The sequence below is a fragment of the Lytechinus variegatus genome, chromosome 10 (assembly GCF_018143015.1).
Source record: "Lytechinus variegatus isolate NC3 chromosome 10, Lvar_3.0, whole genome shotgun sequence".
Classification (NCBI taxonomy): Eukaryota; Metazoa; Echinodermata; class Echinoidea; order Temnopleuroida; family Toxopneustidae; genus Lytechinus; species Lytechinus variegatus.
The window spans coordinates 20,873,960-20,889,595 of record NC_054749.1 but is presented as its reverse complement, the minus strand read 5'-3'; the positions used below and the strand labels follow the sequence as shown (position 1 = coordinate 20,889,595).

The following is a 15,636-nucleotide window of genomic DNA, read 5'->3' as shown; positions in this document are numbered from 1 at the left end:
AAAAAGTATCAGTTGTGTGATTTTCCAATAAATATTGATTAGTACAGGAATGACAAGAATTATACGTTGTTCTGTCTAATAAAAAGCCAGATCATGAAGAACAATCAGTTTTAAAGCTTGAATATTTTCAGCCCGGAGCATCCCTTTAAAGGAATAGCCCACCCCAACAAAATATTGATTTGAAGAGAAAAATCTGACGAGCATAACACTGAAAATTTCATTTAAGTCGAATGTAAAATAAGATAGTTATGACATTTGAAAGTTTCGCTTAATTTCACAAAACAGTCATAATTATGCACATCCTGATCGGTATGCAAATGAGGAAGCTGATGACGTCATTCACTCACTTATTCTTTGTATTTCATCACATGAATATTCTAATTTTCTCCTCATTGTCAATTGCAACAACGATTAATTCCTCCCTGAACATGTGGAATTAGCATTTAATACTATATGGTTCAGCCAAGTTGGTCATTTTGTAAAAAAAACATTTATAAAACCGGAATATTGTCTATTACAAACAATGAAAAAAAATATCGAGTGAGGGACGTCACCGACTGTCTCATATGCTTGTCACACGGTTGTGCACATGACTGTTTAGTAAAAAAAATAAGCGGAAGTTTAAAATGTCATAACTTTCTTATTTTACATCCGATCTTGAGGAAATTTTTATCTTGATTTTTCTATCTTCATTCAAATCAATTTTTTCTGTGGTGAACCTGACCTTTAAGTCCTCAACTATTCAGATTTGAGGCCCGGCTGTTTAAAATTTGTGTGGGTGGGTGAGGGGGGGGGGTGAGTGTAGGCCTATTATAATGCTCCTCCGTTTAGAAGATGCTAAACGTCCTGCATACAATGCCCGCTAACGTTTGACTGTGCACGTGTCTATCTGAGATCATCATGGAAATATACCCGCTGAATTATATATCAATCTTAACTTTATAGCAATAAGACAAACACAATATAAAGCCATTTTAAGTTGTCTAAGACTTTCCAATTAGTGATAACGAAGGAAATTCAAAAAGTAAATGTCACTTTATAAAAACTTTAAGACCATATGTTTTTTTAATATATTTCACGATTTATATGTAAATGACAAAATAAATGCAGGTATATCGAAATTTCTACATATTTTTTTATTATCATTATATCTTATGTTTTTCTTTTTATTTATTCAAATGCGGTTACATGCATTATGACGAGAAGACGATTAAGGCAGGCATAAAGCTGCATAAAATCTTGACATTTTCCGTATACTAGGCTGCTGATCGACACTGACATCAGTTCAATGAGACATCCGTTTAAACTTCACAGACCATTTTCTTTGATCTGACAACGCCTAAATTGGTAAGTGACATCAGTTAAATGAGAAATCCTTTTAAACTTCACAGACCATTTTCTTTGATCTGACAACGCCTGAATTGGTAAGTGATCTGATATTTCCAAAGTTCGTTGATATAAAAATTATTTTGAAACATTGTTAAAAAAAAATTTATCCCTAGTCATGACACAGATGACATGGGTATGTTCTGTTTGGTAAGAATGACGAGACAGATGACCAGGGCAATAGTGTCTTGATATTTATTGTCGTCGAAAATGTAGAACTTTTATTGCCATTTTGAATTCACAGTAATCATGCTAATTGCAACTGTTTTGCAACTAATCCCAATTCATAAAATCTTAAATGTTCGGGCTAATTTTCTTCAAAGTAATCTCTCCCTGCTTCTCTGATTATTCTTTCTTTTCAAACAACTTCTTATTATGGTTATCATGTTTATGTTAAAACTAAATAAATAAGAATCATATGATGTTAAAATGTTTTAAGATGAGTGAAGAAACTCCCTTTTTCTAGATTTGTAGGTTTTCAAAGTTTCCCTCTAAAATTCTCATTAAATTCTTTATATTTGTTTGTTTGTTAGATATTCGGTGCAATGGTATTTAGAGAAGGGTCAAGATGACCTATAAAGGTCAGGCTCAGTATTTTGTCTTACTTAAATAGAGTACTGGGGTATTATAGTGTAACACGCCCCAAATTTTCTATATTCATAAAATTTTCTTCATTCTTCCCTCTCTTTTTTTTCTTTTTCCTCTTTCCCCTTTTTTTTCAAGACTTGAAAACTATAGGCCCCTTGCCCCCACTTCCGCTATGTGGCGCCGCATTGGTCTCTGGCATATTCAACGCCAAGGGGCTATACCGTATAAAGAGTGTAATGGAAACAGTGATATTAAAACCTGGGTAACAGTTCTATTTCTTTATGATGGGGATATATTTGTTTTGTAATAAATATTCTTTTACTTTAAAACATTTTGATAATCATCATGCGTATTGAAAATTAAGAATGGTTATGCACGGGGGTTCCCATTCATCAACAAATATGAATAGTCGAGTAGGTCTATAGGGAAGTGCGCAAAAATAATAAGATCTTGTGATTTCTTATTTATTTTAGACCTACCCGATCATGGCATCACAGAAAATCATCACCTTCTTACTTCTCGTTGTTCTCCTTGGAATGGCAATAACATGTGTAATTGGTAATAAAAATGAGCGGGACAGCCAAGATGACCTTGCATTTCTGAAAGATCTTTCAAAGGTGGACCGGGATGTTTCCGAGGATCCCGGGGGGGCACTTACATTGGCGAGTGGATACCATGCGCGACCAAAAAAACACGTAAAAAGGATGTCTTTTCACGATAGGGCACGTTACGTACGTAACGTGATAAGGGTGTCAAAAACACAAAAATAATGAAAAAAGGGTATCTATTTCGCTAGGAAAATTACGTGTTTAGGGTCGAATATGCGGGGATGCGATAAAACAAAATTAAAATGTTTTATAAAGGATGTCCTTTTTGCCCCAAAACTTCGTGTTTAGAGTCCGATTTGCGCGAGGTGTAGAAGGTGGGGTCGTACTAAACCAAATAAGGTAAAGCCGACGACCGAAGGACCCGTAACAATAAAACATTCCTGTACTTGTTTAGGGGTTCATTTCAGGGAATATTACCAATAAGAGTATCGTTTTGTTTCCAATACTTGTTAAGGGTAGGGTTTCACACGCCAATACTTGTTAAGGGTGCATTTTCAGAAAATGGAAATTACGTGTTTAGGGTGCTTTTCGAGACCCCATGGTCGCGCATGGTATCCACTCGTGAACTGAATGGAAGTGGCCCCCCCGGCGCTATGCCTTGGAGCAGCTTTCTTTGTTCTTTTTCTCAATAAGACAAAAATGCTCTGATGCCTAATTGGAACGGAAATTTGAGTGTAAAAAGGGGGGTCCCCTCCGCGGCACATACCCACTATGCATTATATACTGAGTGCCCCCCCCCGGGTGCTTGACCTGCCAGTTGAATTTACTACAGCTTTATATACCATTCTTCGAAGGATCAACCTGATTGAGGTGCTGATCAAACGAACCTTACCGTTCAAGACACATCCACGCGTTTCTCAACCCGGCGAAAGAATAGATGCAATCAGATTCGTTTTATTCGCTCTAATTAGGGCCTAACATGTTCCCTTTGGAACTCGAGTGATATCATGTCATATCACCCCCTTCCCCCGGAGCTTCCTTACGAACCATGAGTGAATGATATATTACAACCAATCTGAGGTATGTTCGAAATCTATACACCGGGTCTATACATCGAGTGGGGACTATGCATAACCATGGAGCTATAATAGCTCCCCGGGGGGCCACTTCCATTCACGAGTGGATACCATGCGCGACCATGGGGTCTCGAAAAGCACCCTAAACACGTAATTTCCATATTCTGAAAATGCACCCCTTAACAAGTATTGGCGTGTGAAACACTACCCTTAAGTATTGAAAACAAAACGATACTCTTGGCAAATATTCCCTGAAATGAACCCCTAAACAAGTACAGGAATGTTTTATTGTTACGGGTCCTTCGGTCGTCGGCTTTACCTTATTTGGTTTAGTACGACCTCACCTTCTACACCTCGCGCAAATAGGACTCTAAACACGTAGTATTGGGGCAAAAGGACATCCTTTATAAAACATTTTAATTTTGTTTTATCATCCCCGCAAATTCGACCCTAAACACGTAATTTTCCTAGCGAAATAGATACCCTTTTTTCATTATTTTTGTGTTTTTGACACCCTTATCACGTTACGTACGTAACGTGCCCTATCGTGAAAAGGACATCCTTTTTACGTGTTTTTTTGGTCGCGCATGGTATCCACTCGCCAATGTAAGTGGCCCCCCCCCCCCGGGATCCTCGGAAACATCCCGGTCCACCTTTGAAAGATCTTTCAGAAATGCAAGGTCATCTTGGCTGTCCCGCTCATTTTTATTACCAATTACACATGTTATTGCCATTCCAAGGAGAACAACGAGAAGTAAGAAGGTGATGATTTTCTGTGATGCCATGATCGGGTAGGTCTAAAATAAATAAGAAATCACAAGATCTTATTATTTTTGCGCACTTCCCTATAGACCTACTCGACTATTCATATTTGTTGATGAATGGGAACCCCCGTGCATAACCATTCTTAATTTTCAATACGCATGATGATTATCAAAATGTTTTAAAGTAAAAGAATATTTATTACAAAACAAATACGAACGGCACAGCAATCTGAGAGCGAAAGTATCGGGGAAAAAAAGGTAGAACAGAATGTAAGGTGAATACATAAAACGTACACACACACACATCACCACCACCACCACAAACTTTCCACACAATCCTCGACAAAGGGTGATGTCAATGGCATTGCAAGTTTAAGCTAAATACATTATCACTGTGTATTATCGTCAATTTGGAAAATGCGAGTTTTATGAAGATGAAGATTCTGAAATTTGCTTATTTATATCTAGTTTAACCTTTTGTATCCGGATAAACGTGGTAATAGTATGCAGCGCTTAGACACATTAAGGGTTACATATTGCGTCATGTCATTATCATTACTATTATCCAAATGTAAATAATATTATACACATCATAGTGTGATTAGAAACTGTTAGTCCTAGTGTGAATAATTCAATTCATAAAATACAATGCTTATCAACACAAAGAAAGATGAAAATAACGATATATCATATCAATAAAATGATGCTTCATTTTTAGGGAAATGATGTAAAAAGAAAAAAACAAACATACCCAATATTATCCTGGTTATACACGAAATATTGGAACAAAAACGTTTATTACATTACAAAATAATGACCTGTCAACCAACATGATCCCATTAAACATAAAAACGCACAATCACCCCCACACACACACATACACACACACACACTCCCACTCACACGTATAGGCACACAGAAGGTGAGACAACAAGCAACTTATGTCGGAGTTAAAATACTTTGATACCTGGGATACTTTGCTTTGAACTTAGAAATCGAAAAAGGTGCGGCCAATGACCCCGATAAATCTCAACTATGGAAAGCAAGTGACACCATTCATGATGAGCAAAATGTCGTAGATGGCTTGTCATAAGTAAATTTGATTGTATCAGTTTCAACTGTTTGGAATTTCGCACCATCTCTCTTATGACATCATTCTCTGAGGTTTATTACAAAATAGACATAGAATTGTGGTAGATACATAAAATTCATATTCCTTGCGACCTTTTGTGCATTTTCAATTTTCCATTTTTGTCAAGGGCACATCATGAAGAAAATAGTACCATTTCCAGTAATGTATTATTAATCACATGAAATGCTGTTGAAATCGATCGATCACCGTTGTTTATAGACTTGTTTTGTTCACACAGCAACTGTAAAGACGTATAGAGTTTTGATCGATAAATTTTTCCCTTTGCATATAATAATGCTTCGTAACAGAAATTATTACTTTAATTAATAATATCCTCCTTTTTTCTCTCTCTCTCTATCTCTCTTTCTTTCTATGTGTCTTTATCATTCAATCCACAGACATAACTTGCAGCAGTTACCTTCGACACTCTACGCTTCTCCCATTCTCACATCACGAGTTAACCACAAGAAAACTACATCACCTGAACATGTCACCGATCACCACTCTACTTCTATGCCTGAGCCTTAGCCTCATCTCCCTGGTCCAAGGCTGCCCTAATGATTTCGATGAAGCTGAAGGCGTCGCCGATCTCATGGGCGACGAAGAGCTCGAAGGACTAGATGAGATGCCGATGATGGCGGCCGGTGCGACCGGGGAAGGAGAGGGGGACGGTGAAGGACTCAGCGCCCAGGACCAACTCTTAGCTTTCCACGAACGAGACAGGAGAGGGGCGAGCTTGAATAAGAAATATGACGGCATCAGCAATTTAGATCGCTCAATCACAGACTACTCATCAACCCTGATGGTAAGTTTTGATAGCCAATCTTTCCTAGATATACTCGAGACTTACCAGGTTTATTACCACGGTTACCTGAAGAGCTGTCAGCTTACTTCTTGAATCAGAAAAATTGGCCTTGCTCTTTACCCAGAATGTGGCATAATTTGTAGACCATGAAGCGGGCCATGAAGTATCATGAAGTATTACTTGAATGAGGCATTTGGGAGACAAAATATAAACGCGTATTTATTCTGATTGATCAACTCGATAGAAAATACGTGACAATGGTCCAGCCAGGATTCAGCTGAATGACTAGGGACCATAATATAACAATAACGTCCTTTGGAATATATTGATTTTTAAGCCATATTTACGAAAATTGTTGTTTCAATGGATATGACAGATGAATGATCAAAATCATCAATAGCCTACGAATAAAAATGAAACTCTTAAAACGGATCTCATTTCTTGACAGGGACGTAGTCAAAGCTGGTATTTCCGAGCCACGAGGCCGCTTTGAGAAAACGTTCTCTCATAGACTATATACACGTGACCCTGCCCGTGGCCATGGCCAAGATGGGAAAAATGTGGCATCGGGGACGGCCTCGACTTCATCCCAGATTATTGACAATTCGAAATTCTTAATATCACTATTATTACTGTTGTGTTATACCATATTCATTATTTTTCTTGTCTGGTATAGAATTATTTTATTGTTCTATTTAGTCATTTTTTAAATATATCTTTATTGCCCTTTAAAGTGTGTTTTGTTATCCATGGGAACTATTAAAAACAACTACGAGTTTGCAATTATGAGAATTCATGCCTTATACTTTCTTGTTGGCATGCTTGGCAAGTATCGGCTCAAACATTAGGGCTCAATTGCGCGGACGGTGTATTGACGTGAACTTATGTACAGGTAGTCAGGTAGTTTTCACGAATAACGATGAGCTTCACAGAGCACATCGACCTTCAAACTGGCCAATCACCCATTAATCTGCTCATAAATGAGCTTATTAGCAGCTCTTCTATATCTCATAGGACTCTGAAAGCATTTTATGGAAGGAGCTTTTTCACAGATTTTTACCCGGGAACTTTCTCTCAGCCAATCAAATGAAAAATGATTTCGGTAGCTTAGAAAAGCTGTCAGCGTAAATCATCTTTTATAAGCTCCGTGAAAGACTCCCCTGATGAGGGGGCAATGGTTCATCTAAAAATATAGCATGGTCGCCATCAGATCGCGGATTGCGTCCTAATTGAAGCTATTTTGTGCCAATTAGTAGTGGTTATAATTGTTTCCATAAGTGGCAAAGATGATTGTTTCCAATATCTAATCATGACATAATGAGGTTTGGAGGGGTGTTAATAAATGGGGTCGTCGAACCTTACGTAAGCATTGTTTAAGTTGCTTCATATCTGACGTCCAATATCTGGAGCACGCGAACTGACTCACTTTGTATTGCATCGTGTGTAATAATCACACAATTGCCTTTAGAAAATTACGATCTCGCCATTTTTACAAACTTGAGACTTGTGACAAATAATGGGATATTGGGCTAAAAGAGCTGTGGTTCTAGATATTCTTACTTGAAAATTGGGAAGCCTAATGGACTCGGACCATTTCAGATATAAAAAGTAATACAACCCCCAACCGTAATTGGAATGAAGCCTTAAGTATAATACCCTTTTTAGACAGGCTAAAATTTCCTTAACCCCGTACTATTGGTGGGGCTAAATGGCAATTTAGCCCCACCTATAGTACGGGGTTAAGCTTAGCCCACTTTCGTTTTACACAGCGTTTTTGCAAAGTGGGCTAACCCCACCTATAGTACGGGATTATTTGGCCCTGCAAAAAAGCAGGGTTCCCACCAATTGCGGTGCTAAGAGCAATAGTACGGGGCTTAAGATCGCATGTGTAAAACGAAAGTGGGCTAAGCGCTCCCGGAGTGCTGCCATTCATGCCCCGCAACAGAGCCGGCCCTGTTTTCCAATCAGAGGTAAGTATAATGAATATTCATGAACAGCGATCACGGCGATGAAAAAAAGCGTGCGCCAGAAGTCAGCGATTTTGGATATGACCCGAATGACCCCTCAGTGCGCTCGTGAATATTCATGAGCTACCAATAGTCCGGGGTTAGCGAGTTTCGTGTGTAAAAAGCAAGCATTCCTTATCCGGGGTTAGCAAAAACAATTTGGCATGTGTGAAAAGGAAAATAAATAGTACGGGGTTAAGGATAGTACGGGGTTAGCGATAGTCCGGGGTTAAGAAAATCCTGTGTAAAAAGCCTATAAGTGAATCTTTAATTACCAACCTTTAAAATTATCTAGGATAGGTACACATCTACCTTAGATAATGTGTTAGGTCTCATGGAAATGTCAATGACCGCCATGCCATGCCATGCACGCTAAATAGAGAATAATTAAATCAAAATTTGCTTCATGAATGTAGACTTGGATTTCCACCTTCGCTTCAAGGACAATGTAACCATGTGCAAAAAAACCCCCAACATTTCTTTAAAAAATAAAAATATTGGGTAATCTTTGACCCGCGTCTTTGGAAATGATTATGTGTGCCAATGTGCCATCGCACCTTGCGGTGGCACGGTAGGTTCGGCCAAATCATGCCTGACTTCTTCCGACTGTGATCATATCTTTTTAGGGAGATGAAATCTTACGGGTGATGCATCGTTGCGAAGATTCCAAGTGACGAGCAGGCTATAATCATTTTAGCCCATTGGTTTCAGAAAACATTGACGTCCTCAATCCATGATCAGGTTGAGTGACGGGTATAGGTAGAAGAGAGAAAGCACAGAAATACAATTATGGTGGATTGTAGAACGGAAAATAAACTTACACTCTTAGTTTTTACTGTCAATATTATTCATCCACCGTTTTCAACACCAAGGCCCAAAGTCGGAAAAAATACAAGTATATAATTATTTCATTATTATTCTTTTCGATAATGACATAACGATCACCGCTTTGTTTTCTGTTTTGATTTGTGATTGAATACTACTCTTCTCGTTCTTTTTTTCTTATCCCTTTACCATGTTTACTTTTTCTCCTCCTCTTCCACACACTCCTTTCTACACCGTCCCCCTCTCTCCCCTCTATCTATCTATCTATCTATCTGTCTGTATATCTCTCTCATGAGAGATAACGATGCCAAAAAACAGTAATTTTTACAGGATTACTGAAAAAACGTTGGTTGGGGCACTAAAGCCCCCTCAGTCCAATTTGTGCCTTAGTTGCCCCCCCCCCTTGTAGCCCTTTCATTTTATTTGTAATGTTTAACTTATTATTATTATTATATTTATTTTAAATGTTACAGCTATGTAGAGTCGGAGACATTTGCAAGAAAGCGTTTAAAAACAAATTCAACTGCAAGTGCAACCAACTTACTTACTGCGTCGCAAGCGGAAGGTATTACGATGCACGATGCAGCTACAGCGCTGTGGGACTTGTCTTCTACCAGCCGTAAGATTGCGGTATACAAGAATCGAAGGTTTCGCCACAGGGCACACACCACTAACTATTTCCCCATAGACTCATGTGACTGTGTTAAAAATGAGATTTGAAAAAAATCTCCAAAAATAAGACTTAATAATCACATCATCCACACGTTTATCAATTGGTAGTTCATCCAATATCCTTCAAACGCTAAATATATGAAAAGGTGTTTTTCAGGATTTTTTCGCACTACAGGGGCTCAAACCAAGACTACGTTCAAACTTGGTTGCAGTCACAGTGCTCACAGGGTTTCTTGGGCAACTAATTAAGTTCCCATAAAACACAGCATTGACAAATTACTGCTCTCCCATGGGACTGAACAGATCCAGTAGTAATCCCTCTCTATGCCCATATGAAAAAAAAAATGTTAAGATATGCACTGTTGATTTTATATGAATATTTTTCCAACCATTACATCATTTTAGCTACGGGTCTAAAGGGGATTCCCGAAATTTGCCGGATCCTATTAGTGGTGTGCGTCCTTCAGAGGGTGCAATTTGCAGTGAACTTGGAAAAAAAATTGGCACAACCTTAGGGTATCATATGCATAATGTTTAAAAAAAAATGTTTTGAGACCCTGTTCTCTTTTGAACAGGTAATAAACATTGTCTCTTCAGGGGTATAATACATACAGAATACACACAGTTTAAATAGTGTACTTTAAAGAGATAATTTTGCTCAATCCATATTCATGAATTGAAATATAATGATGATTATTGTCTTTGAATTGTTATTAATACATTTCAATAGTACTATTTCATTTGTATAAGTCATGAGTTATTGAAACTGATAGCACAATTCAGGATATAAACAATAAAAATAATAGAAATACAAAAAAATAAGTGTATCATGTGTAATCACATTAAGGGTTTTACATGAGGCAGATAAAATGAGTTGGATATACAGTGCGTATCAAAAAAAGTTTACACTTTGAAAAAAATCTTGTAAAATTATACATTTGTAATATCCTGAAGATTTTTCCACATTTTAACATTGTCACAGATCCATGTAAGCAAATGACGATATAATTATCGAAAAATATTTCCGCTTGAGTGAGTACTACTTACTTTTGAAAAGTTAGTGAAAAAATGATTTGCGCAAAACTTTGAAATAGCTATGCGAATAAAAGTAAAGCTTTATCATGACGAACACTTAGAATTTAGCAAGTAAAATTGATTTGAAGATATCTTTGACCTCTTTTAACTTGTTTCCTTGCCTGAATACACTTTGAAGAGTGTATTGTGCCCCGCCCCACTCCCCACACACCAAGGCCATCAAGACGATATTTGATTAATAACACTGAGCTGTGATTTACATAAAATGAATTAGGCTTGATTTCCATTTTTTAATCATTGTCAAGCTAGGGAAAAGTGTGGAGAAACAAGTATTAAATGAAAAATGACATGTAAACCCACTTCAAATGATAAAAAACTTAGTGAAAAAGTGCTGGAGATGTCTAATGTAAACTTTTGTTCAGACTCAGTTATGTCCTCAGATCCAGCTGGCACAAAAAGGGTAAAGTTGTGCTTACTAAGTGTTGAAATTTCAATTTGGGTGGCAAATTTGTATAAAAATGGTTGAATGTATCTGTTTTATCTTTATTGACTAAAAGTGCAAGGGAAATGTAGGAAAAATGTATCGCAGGGTAAGTTTGATTTCGCCATTTCCCCTTGACACTGCGTGAAAACGGGCATTTCTGCGCAAACAGATTTCTGCGAGCTTTACAAAAATGGACAGTGCTCACTCAAGTGTAACATTCTGTCAAAACTTTTTTACTTTCATTGGATAGATGAGACCCAAACCCAAGATTATATGTGAAAAAATTACCCACATGTTGTATATTTTTTAATTCCCAGAGCTTTTTCAAAGTGTAAACTTTTTTTTGATACGCACTGTCGAAAGGGATAAGAAATGGAGGAAAGAGGAGAGGGAGAAAGAGAGGGGGTGAGCAAAATGACAGAGAATGAGAGCTAAATAAATTGTGATATTCATCATGATCCACAGCAATGGTTCAGTATACAAGAAGGGGACACTAATTTATTGCTGGTCAGCACGGTCAGTGTGTAATTAGCGTCAATCTGTCACCATATCACATGTGTCATGTAAACTAGGTGAAGGACATGAAAGTACTCAGGGAATCCTTGCTGCAAGTATGTTACTGCTGCCCTTCTGGGATAAAAAAGGGGGTTGTCTATAAAGTATTATAAAAATCATGACATAATATTGTGATTTTTTTTTCTGATTGACGGGGGGGGGGGGTGATTTTGACATTATTTCAGATGCACACTAGCAAAGTGTATAAACGGAAGAAGAAATTTTCCCAATCAAACCAAATGCAGTAACAATGGGCCCCCAAGAAACTATCTGACAAGTAAAAGAACTTCTTTGTACCTGGCCATACAGTGCATGGAACATGCATGCATGGGGTTGAAGTGGGTAGCTTGGCAATCCCAACAGTATTCTAAAGATGAAATATGTGTGTCTAACATGAGGGGATTTGGTTTGAGCATACAATTGTCCTTGATGAGCACGATAAATTCACCAATATGATAAACCTGCCAGTCGCTTTTTCACGACAATCATTCTCAGACCAAAGACATCAGAAGACTCTGTACCACATGGTCCCACTATCGGCCACCGGATTGTTGATGTAGAGAAGCATACCGTGGTCATCAATGAAGCTTGCCAACAAGCATTAGCCCTGGCCTGGGACCAGGGGGCGTTTCATGAGAGTACTTGTCGGACATTTCATCCGACAAGTCCCATTTCATCCGACAGTTACCATAGGAACAGTGCCTTACAGCCAATCAAAATCATGGAAAGATGTCAGATCTGATAACTTGTCGGATGAAAATATTGATGAAACGCTCCCCTGGTGTTCAAACATGGATGATTCCTGAAGAAAAAGGGGAAAATAAGAGGAATTGCAGTTATTATTCAAGTGCACGAATTGTGAATTTGAATCAACTGCCTGCTTTAAAATTTTCCAGAGAGATAGTTAAAACAGAATCAGGGAGAAAACAGCGGTACCAAACATCATGACAGGTGGGGCTAGCAAAAAAAGGGGACATCTATTGCAAACACTGCGGCAAGCAGGATTCTAACATTTGTATACAACAGCAATGATATTCCAACTGGATAGATGTTTCCAAAAGACAGCTAAGAAATGTGGTGAAATCTTGGCCCTTTTGTGTCTGTCATACTGTCTAAAATTTTGACAAAGTGGGAACACAACACTAACAAGCTATAGCTAAGGTCTAGCCTCTATCTAACTTAGGGGGTCTAACGTTAGGGGCTGGGCCAAACGTCTAACATTAACAATAAGTTAGGCCTAACAATTAACATCAACAATAATTACGAGATTTGCCTTTAATAATTAATTAAGTACCCAGATGATCATTGCTATCAAATTCGATTTAAAAACCTTGTCATGTTATTCCCTTTAACTTAACTGAAATCCTATCTTGGGAAGATGTTAAAAGAGAATTACTAACAATAAGCTAGATGCTGGCCTGTTTATCACTTTGTTCTACAAAGTACACGTATTTCTGATTACTACGCGCATGCTAGCCTTGAATTTAAGACCCCAATATAGGCAAGTGCCAAAATTATATACAAAGTGAATGGCAAAACTGGCATTTTTATATTTGTTTGAGTGATTTGAAGAAAAAAAGGGCATAGTTAGCTGTCAATTGGGTTTTCCAGATAGAACAAAATGACAGGCATTCATTCAGAGTGTTTGCACCCTTTCTTTTCAATCAGTTTCCCTTCCAGTAGCAATTACATCCAACTAGCCCTGTTTACTGCACATCACCTGTTCAGTGCACACACCACTAACTATTTCCCATAGACTCATGTGTTAAAAATGAGATTTGAAAAAAAATCGCCAAAAATAAGTCTTAATAATCACATCATCCACACCTTTATCATTTGGTAGTTCATCCAATATCCTTCAAACGCTAAATATATGAAAAGGTGTTTTTCAGGATTTGTTCGCACTACAGGGGCTCAAACCAAGACTCCGTTCAAACTTGGTTGCAGTCACAGTGTTCACAGGGTTTCTTGGGCAGCTAATTAAGTTCCCATAAAACCCATTGACAAATTACTGCTCTCCCATGGGACTGAACAGATCCAGTAGTAATCCCTCTCTATGCCCATATGAAAAAAAATTATTCAGGTATGCACTGTTGATTTTATATGAATATTTTTCCAACCATTACATCATTTTAGCTACGGGTGTAAAGGGGATTCCTGAAATTGCCAGATCCTCTAGTGGTGTGCGTCCCACAATGGGAGGAGGTGAATATCTTGAGAGGATTTTTTAAATGAAATTCAGGCTACTATTAGTTATTTATTAGGCGTAGCCAAAATAGATCGTTCATTTTCTGTTTTCATCCTTTTTGTCAGCTCTGTTTGTGGTAAGGTTCCTGTACGAACGTTTCATTTTATCAGCATTCACTCTTGCAAAAAATGTACTGCTTAAAATACTTTTTTGTCTCGTAATCGGAATATTTTAAGGTTCTTAAACAGAAGCAGAAAGGGATTCTAAACAGTACTTTAAATCCGTTATAAAACCATACCAATTTCTGTAAAGGTTTCTTTGCAACACCAGGAACCCAATATGTTAACCGTGAAGGGTTCCTTGTAAAACAAAAAAACGGATCTTAAGTATTGTTATTGACCCCACTCCGCTTCTTTGAAGAATCTCAAAAAGCTCTAAATACGGGACAAAGAGAAGTTTTGTTTTTTTCATTTTCTAGGTGTATAACTTCTCTCAATTTTACTATAAATCATTTATGCTTTAAGAAAAAAGTATATTTATAGTTTACAGGGAGCTGTATAATGAAACCATTGGAACAAGATAGCTTGTGTGAAAACAGAAAAATCAAAGAAACAGATCAACAAAAGTTAGAAAAAAATCGGACAAATAATGAGAAAGTTATGAGCATTTGAATATTGCGATCACTAATGCTATGGAGATAGCAAATTGGCAATGCGACAAAGATATGTGATGTCACTTGTGAACAACTCTCCCCGTTACTTTAGTATGTATTTCACTTGAACTGCCTCTTTTATCACATCTATCCATAGATCATGTGTTCTTTCTACATGAGGGCATGTATTACATATTTTTTAAGAATACATCATGGATAAAGAGTTTGTATCATCATTAGAAAAAGCAAAAAGAGACATTTTGAGGGTATTTTATAATCCACCAAAGGGAAAGTTGTTCATCAGTGACATCACACATCCTTGTCGCATTGCCAATGGGAGGATCTCCATAGCATTAGTGATTGCAATATTCAAATGCTCATAACATTCTCATTATTTGTCCGATTTTTCTCAAACTTTCTTTATTCTTATTCTTTGATTTTTCTGTTTCTACACAAGTCTATTTGTTCCAAAGGTTTCATTCCCCTTTAAACGTTTTACATAATCTATATAATAACTACTTGTGGCTGAACTGTTTCAAGTTCCCATGAATTATTGTATTAAATTGATATGAATGAAAGTGACCTAAGCTCAACTTATTTGTTGTAAATTATTATTTCTATATTAACGGTCATGACACGGGTAGCAAATAATATTTTCGATGAATACATGTCTATTCTTTGTTTAATCTTGACCATATTTTGATAATACAAAGCATCATCCAGGGGACATAAATCTCGCAAAAAATAATAAACATAAACAGACGAACAGCAACCCGACCAACGGCGAACCGTTAGCATCAAACCAACCAACAATCCGATTACCAACAAACCGACCAACAGCAATCCGATAAACAACAAACCGACCAACGGCAAACCAATCAACGGTAAAGCAACTAACAACAAGTAACAAACCGATCGAA

At 37.4% G+C, this 15,636-nt stretch overlaps 1 protein-coding gene across 1 annotated transcript; it reads left to right on the top strand.

The window, feature by feature from the left end:
- The first annotated feature begins 5,926 nt into the window (after positions 1 to 5,926).
- On the top strand, positions 5,927 to 9,753 carry LOC121423372. The gene is made up of 2 exons (XM_041618733.1): positions 5,927 to 6,299; positions 9,604 to 9,753. The coding sequence occupies exons 1-2, from the start codon at positions 5,982 to 5,984 to the stop codon at positions 9,751 to 9,753; spliced, it is 468 nt and encodes a 155-aa protein (XP_041474667.1). The 5' UTR covers positions 5,927 to 5,981.
- The last annotated feature ends 5,883 nt before the right edge of the window (positions 9,754 to 15,636 follow it).

Coding starts and splice junctions, on each gene's coding strand:
- LOC121423372 (XM_041618733.1), top strand. CDS start 5,982: ATGTCACCGATCACCACTCTACTTCTATGCCTGAGCCTTAGCCTCATC. Junction 6,300..9,603: donor ACTACTCATCAACCCTGATG/GTAAGTTTTGAT, acceptor TAAATGTTACAG/CTATGTAGAGTCGGAGACAT.